Raw genomic sequence first — 15,468 nt, 5'->3', positions numbered from 1 at the left:
CCTTCGCAAAGGGCCGCCTGGCCTGTCGCTCAGCATCTCTGCGTCGGTGACGTCTGGGGGCTGGCCCTCGGTGTGACGGGTAGAGGCGCACTTAGCCCCGCGTTGCTGAGACCGACCCTGCGCTGGCGGCCACAGCCCCGGCCCGGAGCCCTCATGGCCTGTCTTTGTGCTGCAGAACCAGTGCTGCGGGGCGTACGGCCCCGAAGACTGGGACCTCAACGTCTACTTCAACTGCAGCGGTGCCAGCTACAGCCGCGAGAAGTGTGGCGTGCCCTTCTCCTGCTGCGTGCCGGACCCCGCGGTGAGTGGGCTGCGTGCTCTGGGCTGCGGCTTCCCTGCAGATGGACGAGTGCCAGGCTCGCCCTCTGTGCACGGATAAATTCCGGAACTTTCCTGCATGCCCACCCTGGCTCCAGGGTTCTGGGTGAAACAGGAGAAAACCAGTATTGTTCTCCCTGAAGGCTCTGACCTGGGTGCCTGGGCACGATGTTCTGAGTGTATCCAACCTGGTCCGCCCTCTTCCCTCTCCCTCTACAGAGAGAACGCTCAGTTCTCCGATAAAGCCGCTCAGTTCTTAGATAAAGCCCACAGGCGCAGGGGGTGGCAGAGCATTCTGCTCTGTTGTTCCTTATTCATCTGCTTTCATGCCCAGCCCACAGCCCAGCCCTTGGGTGTCAGAAACCTGGGAAGGAGCAGGGAGTGTCTGCCAGGCTGAGCCTGAGCGGGACTGAGTCCTTCACAGAACGTGGTTGTCACCACGGGCCTGGTGCGGCTCCAGGGCTGGCCGCCGCACATCCTCCCTGCCGAAGGGCCAGGTTCCCAGCACAGGGAGGGGCGAGCTGACCGGTGGGCAGGCCTGGCCTGCCGCCTGCTTTTGTGTGACCTTCAAGCCAAGAATGATTCAGCCACTTATAAATGGTTGAAAAATTTAAAAAGGATAATATTCTGTGACATGTGAAAATTGTATGAAATTCAAACGTCAGTGTCCATACTCCAAGTTCGATTGAGCTGTAGGGGCGCCGTCGCCTTTATGTTGGCTCTGGCTGCTTTCGTGCCACGTGGCCACAGCTGCACGCCTGCCACAGGGGAGCCAGGGTGCGTACCGTCTAGCCCTTCGCACGGGAGGTTGGCCCACCCATCCCAGCAGGAAAGGCTGGTCGGAGGACGGCAGCCATGCTGGGATGTGTAAGGGACTTGCTGTGTTTGGCTGTGACTCTTCCAGAGCCTCTACCACCAGCTTCTCAAGGGAACAAGAATGACCGATGTTTTCTGCTTTTCTTGCAGCAAAAAGTGTTGAACACACAGTGTGGCTATGATGTCAGGACTCAGGTGAGAGCCCAGATAACTGTGCGTCCTTCTGGTTTGCTCCCCGTGGTGCAGCTTCCTGACGTAGCAGGTGCAGTTGGAGAGGGAGGACAAGGGAGATGAAGCTCAGGTGCTACCTGAGCGGGGGCGCGGTGGCCAGCACACGCGCCCTGAGGGGCGGCGGGGCTCCCGGAGCAGCGTGGCTGTGATTTCAAGCCCCGTGAGCTGTCATCACAGAACATCGCAGTTGTTACATTAGTGGAAAGAGAGCAAACAAAAGTTCGGGGACAAAGACTGCATTTCAAAAGAGATTTCTTGGGGCCCAGGGTGTCTATTATTTAGGGGTTCAGGATGCAGCTGCAGGAGCTGGAGGCGGGTCAGTCCTCGGGGCTTTCTGCAGGCCGCAGGGCGTGTGCGCCTGGCCGTAAGGAAGTGAGTCCCACGCCAGCCCTTGCTGCGGTGGCCTTGGTGACGGGAGTTGCGGCCCTGGTGGCCATGGGTACTGGGGCGCGCACTCCAGTTCAAGAGCCTCAGCCCTTCTGCACTGACCTCCCCTTCACAGAGACGGGCGCGTACCGACAGCGGCTTCCAGTTAGGAATTCAGTGGCGTTAGGTGCCACTGGAGTTAGGTGCTCGGACTGCCAGAACACAGCACCACAGACTCCCGTGGCTTCCACAGCACATTGATTTTCTCAGGGCCGTGGCGGTTAGAGGTCCAAGGCCAAGGGCTCTGTCTTCTGAGGCCATCTGCTCCTCCCAGAGTCCTCACCTGGTCTTCCCTCTGTGTCTTGGTGTCCTGAAGTCCACTTCTTCAGGACACAGCCGTATTGGATTAGGACCCTCTCCAGTGACTTCATTTTAGTAGGTCCGCCTCTTTACACACCCTCTCCAACTACAGTCCCATTCTGAGAGTTAGGCCTTTAACATGAACTGTAGGGGGACACAGTTCGGCCCCTGACACCACGAAAATGAGGGAGTGTTCCATCAGTGTCGCCACAGTGGAGGCTGATGGGTGAGGGCAGGGCTGCTTGCTGCATGAGGAGGGCGTGCGGGGTGAGGGAGGGCGAGTGGGGACAGGTAGGGGCGGGGTGTGCATGCTCTGCTGAGATCCCCGTGTGCTTGCCGAGCCTCCATTAGGGCTTGGGACCCGCACAGTCAGAATCGGGGACGGTCTTGGTTTTAAGATGGACTCCAGGGCTGTGCCTGTCCCTGTGTCTCCGGCTTCTGGAGCCACTGGATTGGGACTGAGGGGCACCCTCGGAGGAGCCACTGTCCCTTCTCTAGCCAACGCCTCTGACTCGGAAGCCCCTGAGCCCCCTTCTCCAGTTTCTTTCTAAAGACGCAGCTTCCTCTCCAGGCATGCGAGCCCCCCCCCCCCCGCTTCCTCAGGCGTGGGCTGGGGGGGCTGCACAGGTCGGCCTTTAACTCCGTGGAAGCCCAAAGGAAGGGGTTAAGGTCATGGCCTTGGCTGGCAGGTTACTGACACACACTGCCCACGTCCACATTCCTCCTGGGGCTCTGTCTGCCCTGGGCACCGCTGCCTGCTCCCCGAGGGGCCCTGTGCGGGGTGGGGACGTCTGGGTCCTGGGCTCAGGGGACTGTGCTATCTTCCTGCAGCTGAAGAGCAAGTGGGACGAGTTCATCTTCACCAAAGGCTGCATCCCAGCGCTGGAGGGCTGGCTACCGCGGAATATCTACATCGTGGCCGGCGTCTTCATCGCCATCTCCCTGCTCCAGGTCTGTCCCGCTGTCCCTCGCGGCCGCACCTGTTCCGTTGACCCAGATTCCACAGGTGGGAAGGTGGTGGTGACCAGGGGGCAGGGAGAGTGGGGTGAGCAGGCGGGCGAGGGTCTGATGGGGGAACTGGCAGCAGAAAGTCAGGAATTCAGGGAGTCAGAGAAAGCGGGTTTCCCGGCGTGCCCAGAGCTCGGATCGGGGCCGCCTGGGCTTTCTGGGGAACTCAGGTTTACGGAAACGTTCGGGAGGTATTATTTGGGAATCGGAACCAGTCGGGGAGCCCGTTTTTTCTTAGTTTAGCCCCGGGCACAGGTGTGTCCCTTTGCCTCTATGGTGCTGCTGTGCGCCCCTTCAGGACCCAGGGGTGCAGCCACACGGGCCCAGGGCTCACTCTTCACTGGTGGGCTGGTCTTGCTTTGCCACATGCCCCGCGGTTACTGTTGCTGCGTCCTCGGTGCCTGGGCAGGAGTGGCCGTGGTTGCGGCACCCGCCTCGCCCTGCCCACGGGGCCCGCCCCCCTTGGTCCCACGCTGACGCTGCTGCCTCTGCCGCCTTGGTTTCAGATATTCGGCATCTTCCTGGCGAAGACCCTGATCTCTGACATCGAGGCCGTGAAGGCCGGCCACCACTTCTGAGGAGCAGCGGGGAGCGAGCAGAGCTGAGCCACGTGGAGGCCAGAACCCTTCATGTCCACTTCACGTCCAGAGGCCGCAAAGCGGCCGCCCGCCAGAGCCAGCACCGTCTTCAGCATCAGCGTGGCGTGACCTCTGACCCTGCTTGCTGGTGCTGAAGACCGAGGGCCTCGTCTTCACCCTCTGAACAGAAGGAACTTGTGACCGGGCTCCCTGCGGGGGTCGGCCCAGGGACAGAATAGTCTTTAGGTGGGGGTGGCGACCGAGGGACTGGCTCCTGTGGCTGCCAGGAGCGTTGACTGGGCCTCTTGGAGCCCAGTGTCTGCAGGTGCCCTGGCCCCTCACCACTCGCGACATCGGTGCTGGCCTGGTGGGCAGCCGCGTCCTCTGTGAGTGGGACTTGGTTAGGGGACCAGCAGGCATGGATAGGGCTTCTCCCCGCAGCAGAGGGTGCTGCCTGTAACGGGATGGGGTGACAGGTGCACCTCGGAGGCTGGTGGGTCTGCAGGACCCTCAGCCATGTCCAAGCGCAGGAAGCCTGAGGGGTGCGGTGAGCCTGGCCTGCTGCCCTCCCTCCCGGCCGCCGAGTGCTGCTCCATCTCTGCATCACAAGGACAGAACTGGTACCCGACCTGGAGGCTTACGCCCTGGAGGCACGAGGGACTGAGATGGGGCTCTTCTCTGAGACTGTGCTCTCCTTTTCTTAAAGCGTGTAAATAGTTTATTTATAGGGGCAAGAATGTTCTCACTCCATCTGTATTCCTCGGGCCTTCTCCTCCGAGCAGCCTTACTGTGTCTGGGACTGAAGCCATCCCTTCTAGTTCCTATGAGTGTCTCCAGAACCAGCCCTGCCCCACCAGCTGCGCCTCTCCATCCCCACGGCCCAGGTGCACCCAGCCGCACCCACTGCCCTCCCCGCTCACTCGGCCGCACTGTCTTCTGGTCTTGGTGCTACTGAAACTGTCACCTGGAACTTGAATATGACTCTTCCACTGCGAGGTCAGGGGACTTCGCCCGGGCTCCTCAGGCCACACGCTGAGGCCGCTTGCTGGCCAGCCTGGCACTGCCGCTCCCTGCAGAGAGCTCGGGCCAGGCCTCTGTGCCCACCCTGGCTGCAGCTGGGGAGAGGCTCGGGACATTCTGATGCTAACTTTTGAGGTGACTCCTTTCTCCCCAACCGGGATACCTGTGGCCACCCCGCCCGCCCCTCCTGTCAGGGCTGCTCTGGGCCTGCTCTTGGATATGAAGTCGTGTGTGCAGAGCCCAAAGGGACAGCGGGCAGCTGCGGCTCGGGCTCCTGCTCCTCTGGGTCGGGTACCAGTTCTGTCCTTGTGCAGCGACTGGTGCCGCCTCCACCGCCTGGCCGGGCGCACGTGCTGCTGTGACGTAGCTGGTGGGTGTTTGTTGATGATACTGTTATAATGTTTTCCCTTTTTTTTTTTTTTTTTACAATTTTTCCTGTAGACTAGGGGAAGAAGAATGCGTTTGGGACCTCTGATGCTTTCTTTGACTGCCAAGCTCTTTTATGGAATATATCTTTATAATAATGCTGTGGTTCTGGTGGTTCTTGTTTGGGTCACATCACATGGCATAGGCAGGATCCGCAGCTGCCAGGGCACCGGTGGGGCAGGGTGTGGCGGGACACGACAGAAGGGCGGGGGGTAAAAGCGCCCATCGTTGGCACACTCTGAAATGCGTTTTACCGGTGGTTTAAGGCCGCTGTCCTCCATGGAGGTTACCGCTGGCACCAGCAGCTGGTGGTTAGCTCTGCCTGCGAGAAGCCCGGTGGAAGAACTTGACTTTGGAGGCTAGAGGAAATGCTGGTTTAGGCCACTCTGTCCTGCCCCAGGCAGGATGGGCCAGGCTACCTGGCTGGGGCACGGAGTTGGACTCTGTGCCTGCTGGCCTCTCTCTGGCGGGGTCACTGGCGTGCCCCCTCACCAGGCACCTCTGAGCCAGCCTGCCTGGGGAAGTGGAGGCCCCAGGCCTTCCCTGTTGGTGTGTGGCACCAGCAGCTCCTGGCCGACTCTGTGGTCCCATTTATTCAGGTACACCTGGAGGATAGACCCCTTACAGACCACAGCCCCGTTCTCGGGCAAGGCTAGGGCTGGGTTTGTTTTCCAGTTAGTTTATTCAGCATTGAGGCCGTTTTAGCCACCTCGTCGGACTCTGAATAGTTGGATGAGAACAGAAAAGAAGCCTAGAATAAGGGGTACACATGTAGGGGTCCCCAACAAACACGGGTTCTATCTGCAAAGGGCCTAGCCAGCCCTCTGGTCACCTCCCCGCCCAGCTGCCCTGGGTCCCCACCCACCCCTGTCCTCATAGCTGTTTACAGAATGTTCTACAGCTCATTCACTTCCTATGGCTCAGAGCGCCCCCCGCGGGTGCAGCCCATCCAGGGGGCAGGCCGCGGTCACGCTGCCTCGCAGGACTGGCCGCACGCACGAGTGACGCCCGGCTCTATGCCAGGAGGGAGTGTTTACAGCCCAGGTAACAGAAACCCGGTTCAGATGGTCTGAACAATGAGAGGAGGGTTTTGGCTCCTGAAACTGGAAAGTCCAGAGGTGGGGTGAGTTTCGGGCTTGGTTTGATCTGAGTGGCTCGGTGACACCAGCAGGATCTGGTTTCCCATCTGCTGTACCTTCCACGGTGTCCCCATCGCCCCGGGCAGAGGGGAGCCCTCCGCGGACAGCCTCGGGCTGTGGGGGGCATGTGGTCCAACCCCGTGCGTTTCCGCCCACTGAGCCAGGTGGCAGGGGCCGGGCACCAGGAGGCTGCCAGCCCCTGTTCTGCTTCGGTGGGTGGATGTTTTAGCCGGCGCCGTGTTTTGCTCTTTCCAGCTGTTATAAAAACCCTATAGGCCCAGCCAGTGTGGCTCAATGGTTGAGCATCCATCTATGAATTAGGAGGTCACTCGTTGGATTCCTGGTCAGGGCACATGCATGGGTTACAGTCTTGATCCCTGGTTGGGTGTGTGCAGGAGGCAGCCGATCGGTGATTCTCTCATTTATGTTTCTATCTCTCTCTCCCTCTCCTTTCCTTTCTGAAATCAATAAAAATATGAAAAAAAACCCACCACAAAACCCAATAGTATTTTACTATTGGAATTACTTTTTAGGAGGGTTTGTAAGAAAAACATAATATTATTTTGTTAATCCTCATCCGAGGATATTTTTCCCATTGATCTTTTTTTTTTTTTCTTAGAGTGTAAAGGAGGGAGGGAGAGAGAGAGAGATCAGTGTGAGAGAGACATAGCTATTGGTTGCTTCCTGCACACGCCTGACTGGTAAGTGCCCTTGACTGGGAATTGAATCTGCCACCCTTCTGTGTGCAGGCTAGCGCTCTACCACTGAGCACACTGGCCAGGGCAGGAAAACATGTTTTTAAAGGAGTTCTCCTGGAAGGTGGGCTTATATTATAATGGATGGGTACTCAGGGCTGGGCCATAGTTGGTCTGTGGTGAGGTTGCCCTGAGCATCTTTGATATACAGGCTAATTCTGGGCCTAGCGGGTGGTTGGGAGAGGGTGAGGTCTCTTTAACCCCCCCCTCCCCCTCCCGTGACCTACAGCAGCACAGACTCCACAGGGAGGCTGAGCCAGTCCGACAGGGCGCCAGAGCTCTCCACCTTTGCCTTGGGAGATGGCTGGTCACGACCGCAGTGATGTAGATGCATCCTCTGTGTAGTAAGGACACGACTCAAGTGCAGTGCAGCCCTGAGGTTGTAAAGGGAGGGAGCTGCAGAGCCTGAACAGGCACAAGCCTGGCACCTACCTGTTAGCCAGGCTGTAGTTCTAGACCAGGGGTGGGCAAACTTTTTGACTCGAGGGCCACAATGGGTTCTTAAACTGGACTGGAGGGCCGGAACAAAAGCATGGATGGAGTGTTTGTGTGAACTAATATAAATTCAAAGTAAACATCATTACATAGAAGGGTACGGTCTTTTTTTTTTTAGTTTTATTCATTTCAAACGGGCCGGATCCGGCCCGCGGGCCGTAGTTTGCCCACGGCTGTTCTAGGGTGTGGCGCCCGTGTCCTCGAGAAGCCTCATGGCACTGATGCCCTAGTGCCCTGCGATGGGCCTTCGGAGTCCAGACAGCTCCTTGCCTGCCCCTGGCCTGTTGCTCCTGCTCTTGGGGAAGGTGGGCGCCGCCTGCCTGCGTGGCCACTTCCCCGGAGAGCCGGGTGCATGGTACACATCAGGGAGACCCAGGTGAGGGGAAGGGAGACCCAGGTGAGGGGAAGGGAGACCCAGGTGAGGGGAAGGGAGACCCAGGTGAGGGGAAGGGAGACCCAGGTGAGGGGAAGGGAGCCCAGGTGAGGGGAAGGGAGACCCAGGTGAGGGGAAGGGAGACCCAGGTGAGGGGAAGGGAGCCCAGGTGTGGGGAAGGGAGACCCAGGTGAGGGGAAGGGAGACCCAGGTGAGGGAAGGGAGCCCAGGTGAGGGAAGGGAGCCCAGGTGTGGGGAAGGGAGACCCAGGTGAGGGGAAGGGAGACCCAGGTGAGGGGAAGGGAGACCCAGGTGAGGGAAGGGAGCCCAGGTGAGGGAAGGGAGCCCAGGTGTGGGGAAGGGAGCCCAGGTGAGGGGAAGGGAGCCCAGGTGAGGGGAAGGGAGACCCAGGTGAGGGGAAGGGAGACCCAGGTGAGGGGAAGGGAGACCCAGGTGAGGGAAGGGAGCCCAGGTGAGGGAAGGGAGCCCAGGTGTGGGGAAGGGAGACCCAGGTGAGGGAAGGGAGACCCAGGTGAGGGGAAGGGAGACCCAGGTGAGGGGAAGGGAGCCCAGGTGTGGGGAAGGGAGACCCAGGTGAGGGGAAGGGAGACCCAGGTGAGGGAAGGGAGACCCAGGTGTGGGGAAGGGAGACCCAGGTGAGGGGAAGGGAGACCCAGGTGAGGGAAGGGAGCCCAGGTGAGGGGAAGGGAGACCCAGGTGAGGGGAAGGGAGCCCAGGTGTGGGGAAGGGAGACCCAGGTGAGGGGAAGGGAGACCCAGGTGAGGGAAGGGAGCCCAGGTGAGGGGAAGGGAGACCCAGGTGAGGGGAAGGGAGCCCAGGTGAGGGGAAGGGAGACCCAGGTGAGGGGAAGGGAGACCCAGGTGAGGGAAGGGAGCCCAGGTGAGGGAAGGGAGCCCAGGTGTGGGGAAGGGAGACCCAGGTGAGGGGAAGGGAGACCCAGGTGAGGGGAAGGGAGACCCAGGTGAGGGGAAGGGAGACCCAGGTGAGGGAAGGGAGCCCAGGTGAGGGAAGGGAGCCCAGGTGTGGGGAAGGGAGACCCAGGTGAGGGGAAGGGAGACCCAGGTGAGGGGAAGGGAGACCCAGGTGAGGGAAGGGAGCCCAGGTGAGGGAAGGGAGCCCAGGTGAGGGAAGGGAGCCCAGGTGTGGGGAAGGGAGACCCAGGTGAGGGAAGGGAGCCCCAGGTGAGGGAAGGGAGCCCAGGTGAGGGGAAGGGAGCCCCAGGTGAGGGGAAGGGAGCCCAGGTGTGGGGAAGGGAGACCCAGGTGAGGGGAAGGGAGACCCAGGTGAGGGAAGGGAGCCCAGGTGTGGGGAAGGGAGACCCAGGTGAGGGGAAGGGAGACCCAGGTGAGGGAAGGGAGCCCAGGTGAGGGGAAGGGAGACCCAGGTGAGGGGAAGGGAGCCCAGGTGTGGGGAAGGGAGACCCAGGTGAGGGGAAGGGAGACCCAGGTGAGGGAAGGGAGCCCAGGTGAGGGGAAGGGAGACCCAGGTGAGGGGAAGGGAGCCCAGGTGAGGGGAAGGGAGACCCAGGTGAGGGGAAGGGAGACCCAGGTGAGGGAAGGGAGCCCAGGTGAGGGAAGGGAGCCCAGGTGTGGGGAAGGGAGACCCAGGTGAGGGGAAGGGAGACCCAGGTGAGGGGAAGGGAGACCCAGGTGAGGGGAAGGGAGACCCAGGTGAGGGAAGGGAGCCCAGGTGAGGGAAGGGAGCCCAGGTGTGGGGAAGGGAGACCCAGGTGAGGGGAAGGGAGACCCAGGTGAGGGGAAGGGAGACCCAGGTGAGGGAAGGGAGCCCAGGTGAGGGAAGGGAGCCCAGGTGAGGGAAGGGAGCCCAGGTGTGGGGAAGGGAACGGGAGGCCCTGGCGCTGGGCGTGCCTCCCAGGGGAGACAGATGAGGCCATGGAGGACCTTCCATTTGCTCCGGCTCCAGGTGCATCCTTCGGGTTAGGGCCTGTGCTGGGGGAGCTGGGGCCCTAACAGAGCCTCCAAACGCTTTTGTGCTTCAGTTTCTTCCTGGTAAATGGAGAGCATTCTCTTGACTTCACAAGGGCTCCAGGAGTGTCAGTGAGTGTGAATGACAGAGTGCCGATCCTCGGTCACCTTACTCACTAGCCCTGTGGCCTTCGGCAAGGTATTTCACCTCTGAGCCGTTTTCATAAAACGGGGTAATGATACCTCACGTGGGGTTGTTTCGAGGATTAAATGAGATGAGGTGGGTAAGCGTTTACCACAGGACCAGATTGTTCCGTGCACATCCCAGCGTTATTGCTGATACCACTGTTGAAGAGACTTTATCGGTAGATACCGCTCCCCCCGCACTCCCCCTCCGGGGCTGGGCACCTGGGTTCCATGTGACACAGCTGGGCTCCCAGCCAGGCTGAAATAAACAACCCCTTCCCTGTCCTTGCAGGAACAAGGCTTTGAGGCCTGCGGGAGCCTCCACAGGCATCTGGTCTTCAAGATCTGTTTGCTTTCCCACATGGGAGGCGGAGAAGGGTTGCTTCTTGCCTGGAGTGGATCCTGCAGGAGACCAGCACGACAGGAAGTTAATCCTGGAGCCTTCAGAGGGAGCAGGGCCCTCACCTGCCCAGGGGCCCTGGGCATCTGGAGGCCGGACAAGGGAGCCAGCCAGCGGAGGGCCACAGCCTGCCTTGGGGGCAGGTTGGTAGGAGAAAGGGGTTCGGTTAGAGTAGCTTTGAATGGGAAAGAGAAAAGGGCCTGGAAGCAGGCACTGCACATGCTCTGAAATGGCAGAACACGTGTGTGTGTGTGTGTGTGTGTGTGTGTGTGTCACACACCCATAGGCCCGGCAGTGCTTGCCCACACCTCCCTCCACCTTCCTGGGAAAAATCTTTATGCCTAAAACGTGCTGGAAGTCCCCCAAGGTCAGGAAGTCACCCAAGTAAACAGTCTCCGTCCAGGCTCTGCTCTAAGGCAGCGTGAGCCCAGCGTCTCCCCTTGGTGGCCCGTCCCGTCCCGCCCAGCCCAGCCCTCTTCTCCCGGGCCTTGCCAGGAGCCCAGGGTTGCTGCCCTGTTTGTGGCTCCTTCGGGCACAAGCAGCCTTTCACCTGCAGTGTTGGTACGGGGAGCGTTGTGTTTTCTTTCAGTTTTATCTCTCTCTGTTTTTCTTTTGTTTTTAAGATCCACACAGCTGTGGTCCGACATGGGAAGAAGTGGCGGCCCCTGACCCTCCTGTTTCATGGGTGGGGCTGGGAGCGGCTGCTCTGCAGGGGCCACGGCATGTCTTTTCTTCTCTGAGCCAGTAGTCCTTCCTGTGCCCTCTGTTAGAGGTAATTTTCCAAAGAAGAGGCAGCACTCGTATAAATATTACGTATGCACACGTCAAATAGTTCATTTAGCCCATTAACTAAATGAGGGAGCTGGCAGGATTAACCTTAGAGGAGGACTCACAGTGAGCCTATGTGGAGTAAAGGAAGGTTGCAACTGCCTTTTTGGGGGGTGGGGGAGAGGGGCAATTGAGTCTCATTGGGACGTACTATGTGTGTGTCCATAGACAAGAAGTATTTTGCATGAACTCTATAACTTAGAGCAGGGGTGGGGAACCTCTCTTCTGCCAGGAGCCATTTGGATATTTCTAACATCATTTACGGGCCATGCAAAATTATCAGCTTAAAAATTAGCCTGCTATATTTGGCCAAACATTTAATTAACTCACCCCTAATGCCTTGGCAGGGCCAGGCCAAATGATTTCGGGTGCCGTATATGGCCCACCGGCCAGACGTTCCCCACTCCTGGCTTAGAGACTTGTAGATGAGAGCAGTGAAAGTATAGAGTCAGAATCAGATAAGTAGAAGGGTGTGCTCTAAACAGTGCAGCTTTCCACCAGACACCACAATCTTTTTGCTTTTCCAAATTCCCCTCCACTCCTGCCACCTGGCTGAGCTCACTTTTCAAAAAAGGACCCAGGCAGCGAATCCAGAGTTGCCAGTCTCTCACTGCAAAACAAAGTGGAGCCTGGGGGCTAGTGCCCTAGGTCGGGGCCACTATGGGAGGCGTCCTGGGGACACTGGCTGCCCTCTCAGTAATGAGTGGGTGGGTGACGCAGCTTGTCTGCTGCCCAGAGAGCCCAGTGGCAGCAAAGCTGCTTTAGACTGTCCCTGTCCACTCCGGTAGACACTCAGTCCCTGGATCCGTCTTCTCTTCCCAACCCCCAATGTCACCCATACCCCAACCTGCTCTTTCCGTCTTCCCCATCTCGGCCAAATCCAGGAGTGTGAGTATCACCTGGGCTCTGAGGATGAAGTCAACTCCATCATCAACAGCACTAAGTCACCGGTTCTAAAAGTTAAACCTTTCGCCTAACCAAGAGAGTAATCCTGACGTTCACTCCTGGCACAACTGTCGCGATTTTCCTTCTGAGCGATTCCCAGGGCTCCTCTTGTTCGCAGCGTGTGCATTCGAATCTCTCTTCAAGCATAACGGCATTTTGAAGTGAGCTTACCTTCCTTCTGTGGCTCTCTAAGCGATTCCGGGGAGCTGCGGGGAGTGGGGAGTTGGTGGCATTCCCATGTGAAAGAACCTGTATGGAGGTTCTAAGAAGCTGGGCTGTGGGGTGCCCAGCCTCTGGTTGGTGAACTCCCCCCTCCTTCCTCCCTGAAACACAATTCTTACACCTGGCAAAGGTATGCATTTACCTTTTCTGATTGTGGTCTTTTTTTTTCCTACCCCGCCCACTTCCTTCCTCCCCAAGGCTGCCCCAGCTACTGGCCTTGCAGCAGTATGGGCGAGTGCCCTCTGTGGCTCTCGTGTGCCAGGCTGAAACGGGCATCTAGGACCAGAGTTCTCTTCTTCGATCCCAAGTAGCTGCTACTAAAGTGTGATAGTCCTGTATCCTCATTAAAAGTTCCTTGGGCCCCCAGCACTGCTGGCTGGTGGGGTATGTGTGGGATTGAGGTGAGAGGAGAGAAGTAACCCTGTTTTCTCCATTTTACATGAGTACAGACTGCACTTGCCCAGGATTGGAACACAACTTGCCTTGCCAGGACAGCTGCCGAGTGGCAGAGCTGGATTTACAGCCCACGATTTCCACTCCAAGGAATATCATCCCTCCCTCTGATGACAGTAACTCACAGGACACTGTGAGCAAGAAAGTGGGCAGGTGCGGGGCACACACTGACATAGCAGCGTGAAGGCAGTGCAGTGCAAATGAAAGCCAGGAACTGGCACCGTTTCCTCGTGAAATGGAGATAACAATCCCAGCCCTGCAGCTTAGGCAGCGGGGTGGTGGTTCTCAAAGTGTGGTCTCTAGACCAGCAGCCTGGGAACTTGTTAAACATGCAAATTCTGTGGCCCCACTCCAGGTCTATGGAGTCAGAAATTCTGGGATGCAGCCCGCACGCTGTTTAATGCATGCTCAAGCGTGAGGACCATTGCATAAGGACAGGGTCAGAATAGACTAACCACTATAGTATTACCCTTTAAACTTGGGTGGCTTTGAAAAATAAATGTTTTGTTTCTTGCTCATGTCACAGTTGCTAGTGGGTTGTAATCCTCTGCTCCACACAGTCTTTCAGGGACCCAGGCTCCTTCCATCTTGTGGCTCCAAACTCCTATAGGTTTTTGGAATTGGCTCTAGTCAGCTGGTGGTTGGGTAAGAGAGTGATGCCTGGATGGCCTGCACACCACTTGTGTTCACATTCATTGGCCAGGAATCTGAAGCCACACTCTACTGGCAAGTGTCTAGCTGTGTGCCTAGGAAGAAGAGGAGAGGTCAGGTATAGGAGGACACCAGTGGTCTATGCCCCAACTCCCACAGCTTAGGGAAGTGAAGACTGGAACTGGATTTCCTGACTTCTGGAATCTTCCTTTGTAGCAAAACTGAGGGCCCAGTCTGCAGTGGGCTGGTCTGCCAGCCCGCAGCCTCTGCTGAGCTTTCTCCTGGCTCCAGAGTGCCCTGGAGGCGGTGGGCACCTCATCTGCCGGGCGGAGGTATGAGCTCTCACCAGGCCAGAGCTATGGTCTGAGCAGTGGGGGGCAGATGGCACACTAATTCCTGTCAGTGCCCTCAGGGTTGACATGGGAAGTGTGGGCACAGCTGTGTGACCTAGGATGACTGTCCAGCCCAGAACAAGAGCCCGGGTGGAAGGGAGGGCAGAAACCTGTTAGGGCTCAACAAGACCTGGGTGTAAGTCCTGGATTCAGTAGCAGCTGTGTGACCTCGACAAGAAAATTGACCTTGGGATAGTTCAAATGCCTGCTTCATAATCTTGTTCTGAGAATTAAATGAGATACAGAAACCCAGCCCTTGGCACGGTGCCTGCTGCCACACAGCAGGTGTGTAGGGAATATTAGCTGTTCTTCCCTGGCTGCTCCCCTGAGGAGGGCGTGGGGCTCCGCTGGGGTAGGGACCTGCTCTGGAGCCACGCTCACTCTGGGTCTCAGCTGCCTGCAGGGCAGGGCACCGCTGCGAGTTTGGTCCTATTGGTCGGGCGGGCGGCCTGGGGCCTGGCTGGGCGGGCCTGTGGTTAGCTGTGACTCTCAGCTGAGGAACAGTTGGCAGGGCTGACAAGTTGTCTTTAGTCGGAGCCAGGGGAACTTGGGAGGGCTTTGTGGGTGGCTGCCCTGCCTGCCAGGGACGCTGCCCAGAGTGTAAGCCTGCTTGCCACCCGGGACCCCAGATTGCCTCCTGCCCTTTGGTTAATAAGAACCAGTCCTGGACTGAGGCAGTCAATCTGTTAGACTTTGCTGAGCCGCCCCATTCCAGGGAATTCAGGTGGAGTAGAGCTTTTTTTAATTAGCAGGACTGGGGCTCCCGGAGAGGTTCATGGGGCAGAAGGTGTGGGCAAGGGCAGGCCATCTGTCTGTGTAGACGGCTGGGAGAGAGGGCCACCAGCTCAGGACTGCCTCCCCCCTCCCCCAGCCCCCGTCCCCCCCCCCCCCCGCTCCCCTTCCCCCCACCCCACTCCCCCGCCCCCATCAACCGCCATTTTGATCAGAAACTAAATAATTGCACATATAGTATTTGGATCTGTGGGCTTTCTCACTTCCATCCTCCTGTTCTTTTTTTTTTTTTTTTTTTAAATATATTTTATTGATTTTTTACAGAGAGGAAGGGAGAGAGATAGAGAGTTAGAAACATCGATGAGAGAGAAACATCGATCAGCTGCCTCCAGCACATCTCCCACTGGGGATGTGCCCGCAACCCAGGTACATGCCCTTGACCGGAATCGAACCTGGGACCCTTCAGTCCGCAGCCCGACGCTCTATCCACTGAGCCAAGCCGGTTTTGGCCCATCCTCCTGTTCTTGTGTCAGAACTGAAATGTTTGATTTTACACATTTGAATACCGACAGTAGAGTTCAACATTCCTCATTATTTTCTGTGCTGTTCTCATGTTAATTCTCTTGGCTAACTGGGGGATTATTTTACCACGTCTCTTACCCACTTTGCAGTTGATTTTCAGATTTGGCTTGAAATTGTATTAAATGTATAAATTAATATTTTATTACTTATGTGTTGATGCTTAACGAATTGCCTGGAAGTTTAGCAATACATATATTGAGGGTTATAGGAACGGCCTTGCTGGGTGACTCTGGCTCAGTCCCTTGT

General features: G+C 57.8%; 1 protein-coding gene across 4 annotated transcripts in view; it reads left to right on the top strand.

The window, feature by feature from the left end:
* Positions 1-5,221, top strand: part of TSPAN14 (tetraspanin 14) — a 57,585-nt gene extending 52,364 nt beyond the window's left edge. For all 4 annotated transcript variants that reach the window (XM_059662186.1, XM_059662184.1, XM_059662185.1 and 1 more), the window contains 4 exons: positions 176-301; positions 1,285-1,329; positions 2,923-3,042; positions 3,606-5,221. In XM_059662186.1, coding sequence (XP_059518169.1) covers positions 176-301; positions 1,285-1,329; positions 2,923-3,042; positions 3,606-3,677 — 363 coding nt within the window. In that variant the 3' untranslated portion in view covers positions 3,678-5,221. The remainder of the gene's footprint in view (positions 1-175; positions 302-1,284; positions 1,330-2,922; positions 3,043-3,605) is intronic.
* The last annotated feature ends 10,247 nt before the right edge of the window (positions 5,222-15,468 follow it).

Source organism: Myotis daubentonii, chromosome 13, assembly GCF_963259705.1.
Source record: "Myotis daubentonii chromosome 13, mMyoDau2.1, whole genome shotgun sequence".
Classification (NCBI taxonomy): domain Eukaryota; kingdom Metazoa; phylum Chordata; class Mammalia; order Chiroptera; family Vespertilionidae; genus Myotis; species Myotis daubentonii.
The sequence above is the reverse complement of the archived record's forward strand: the minus strand, read 5'-3'. Positions and strand labels throughout refer to the sequence as shown.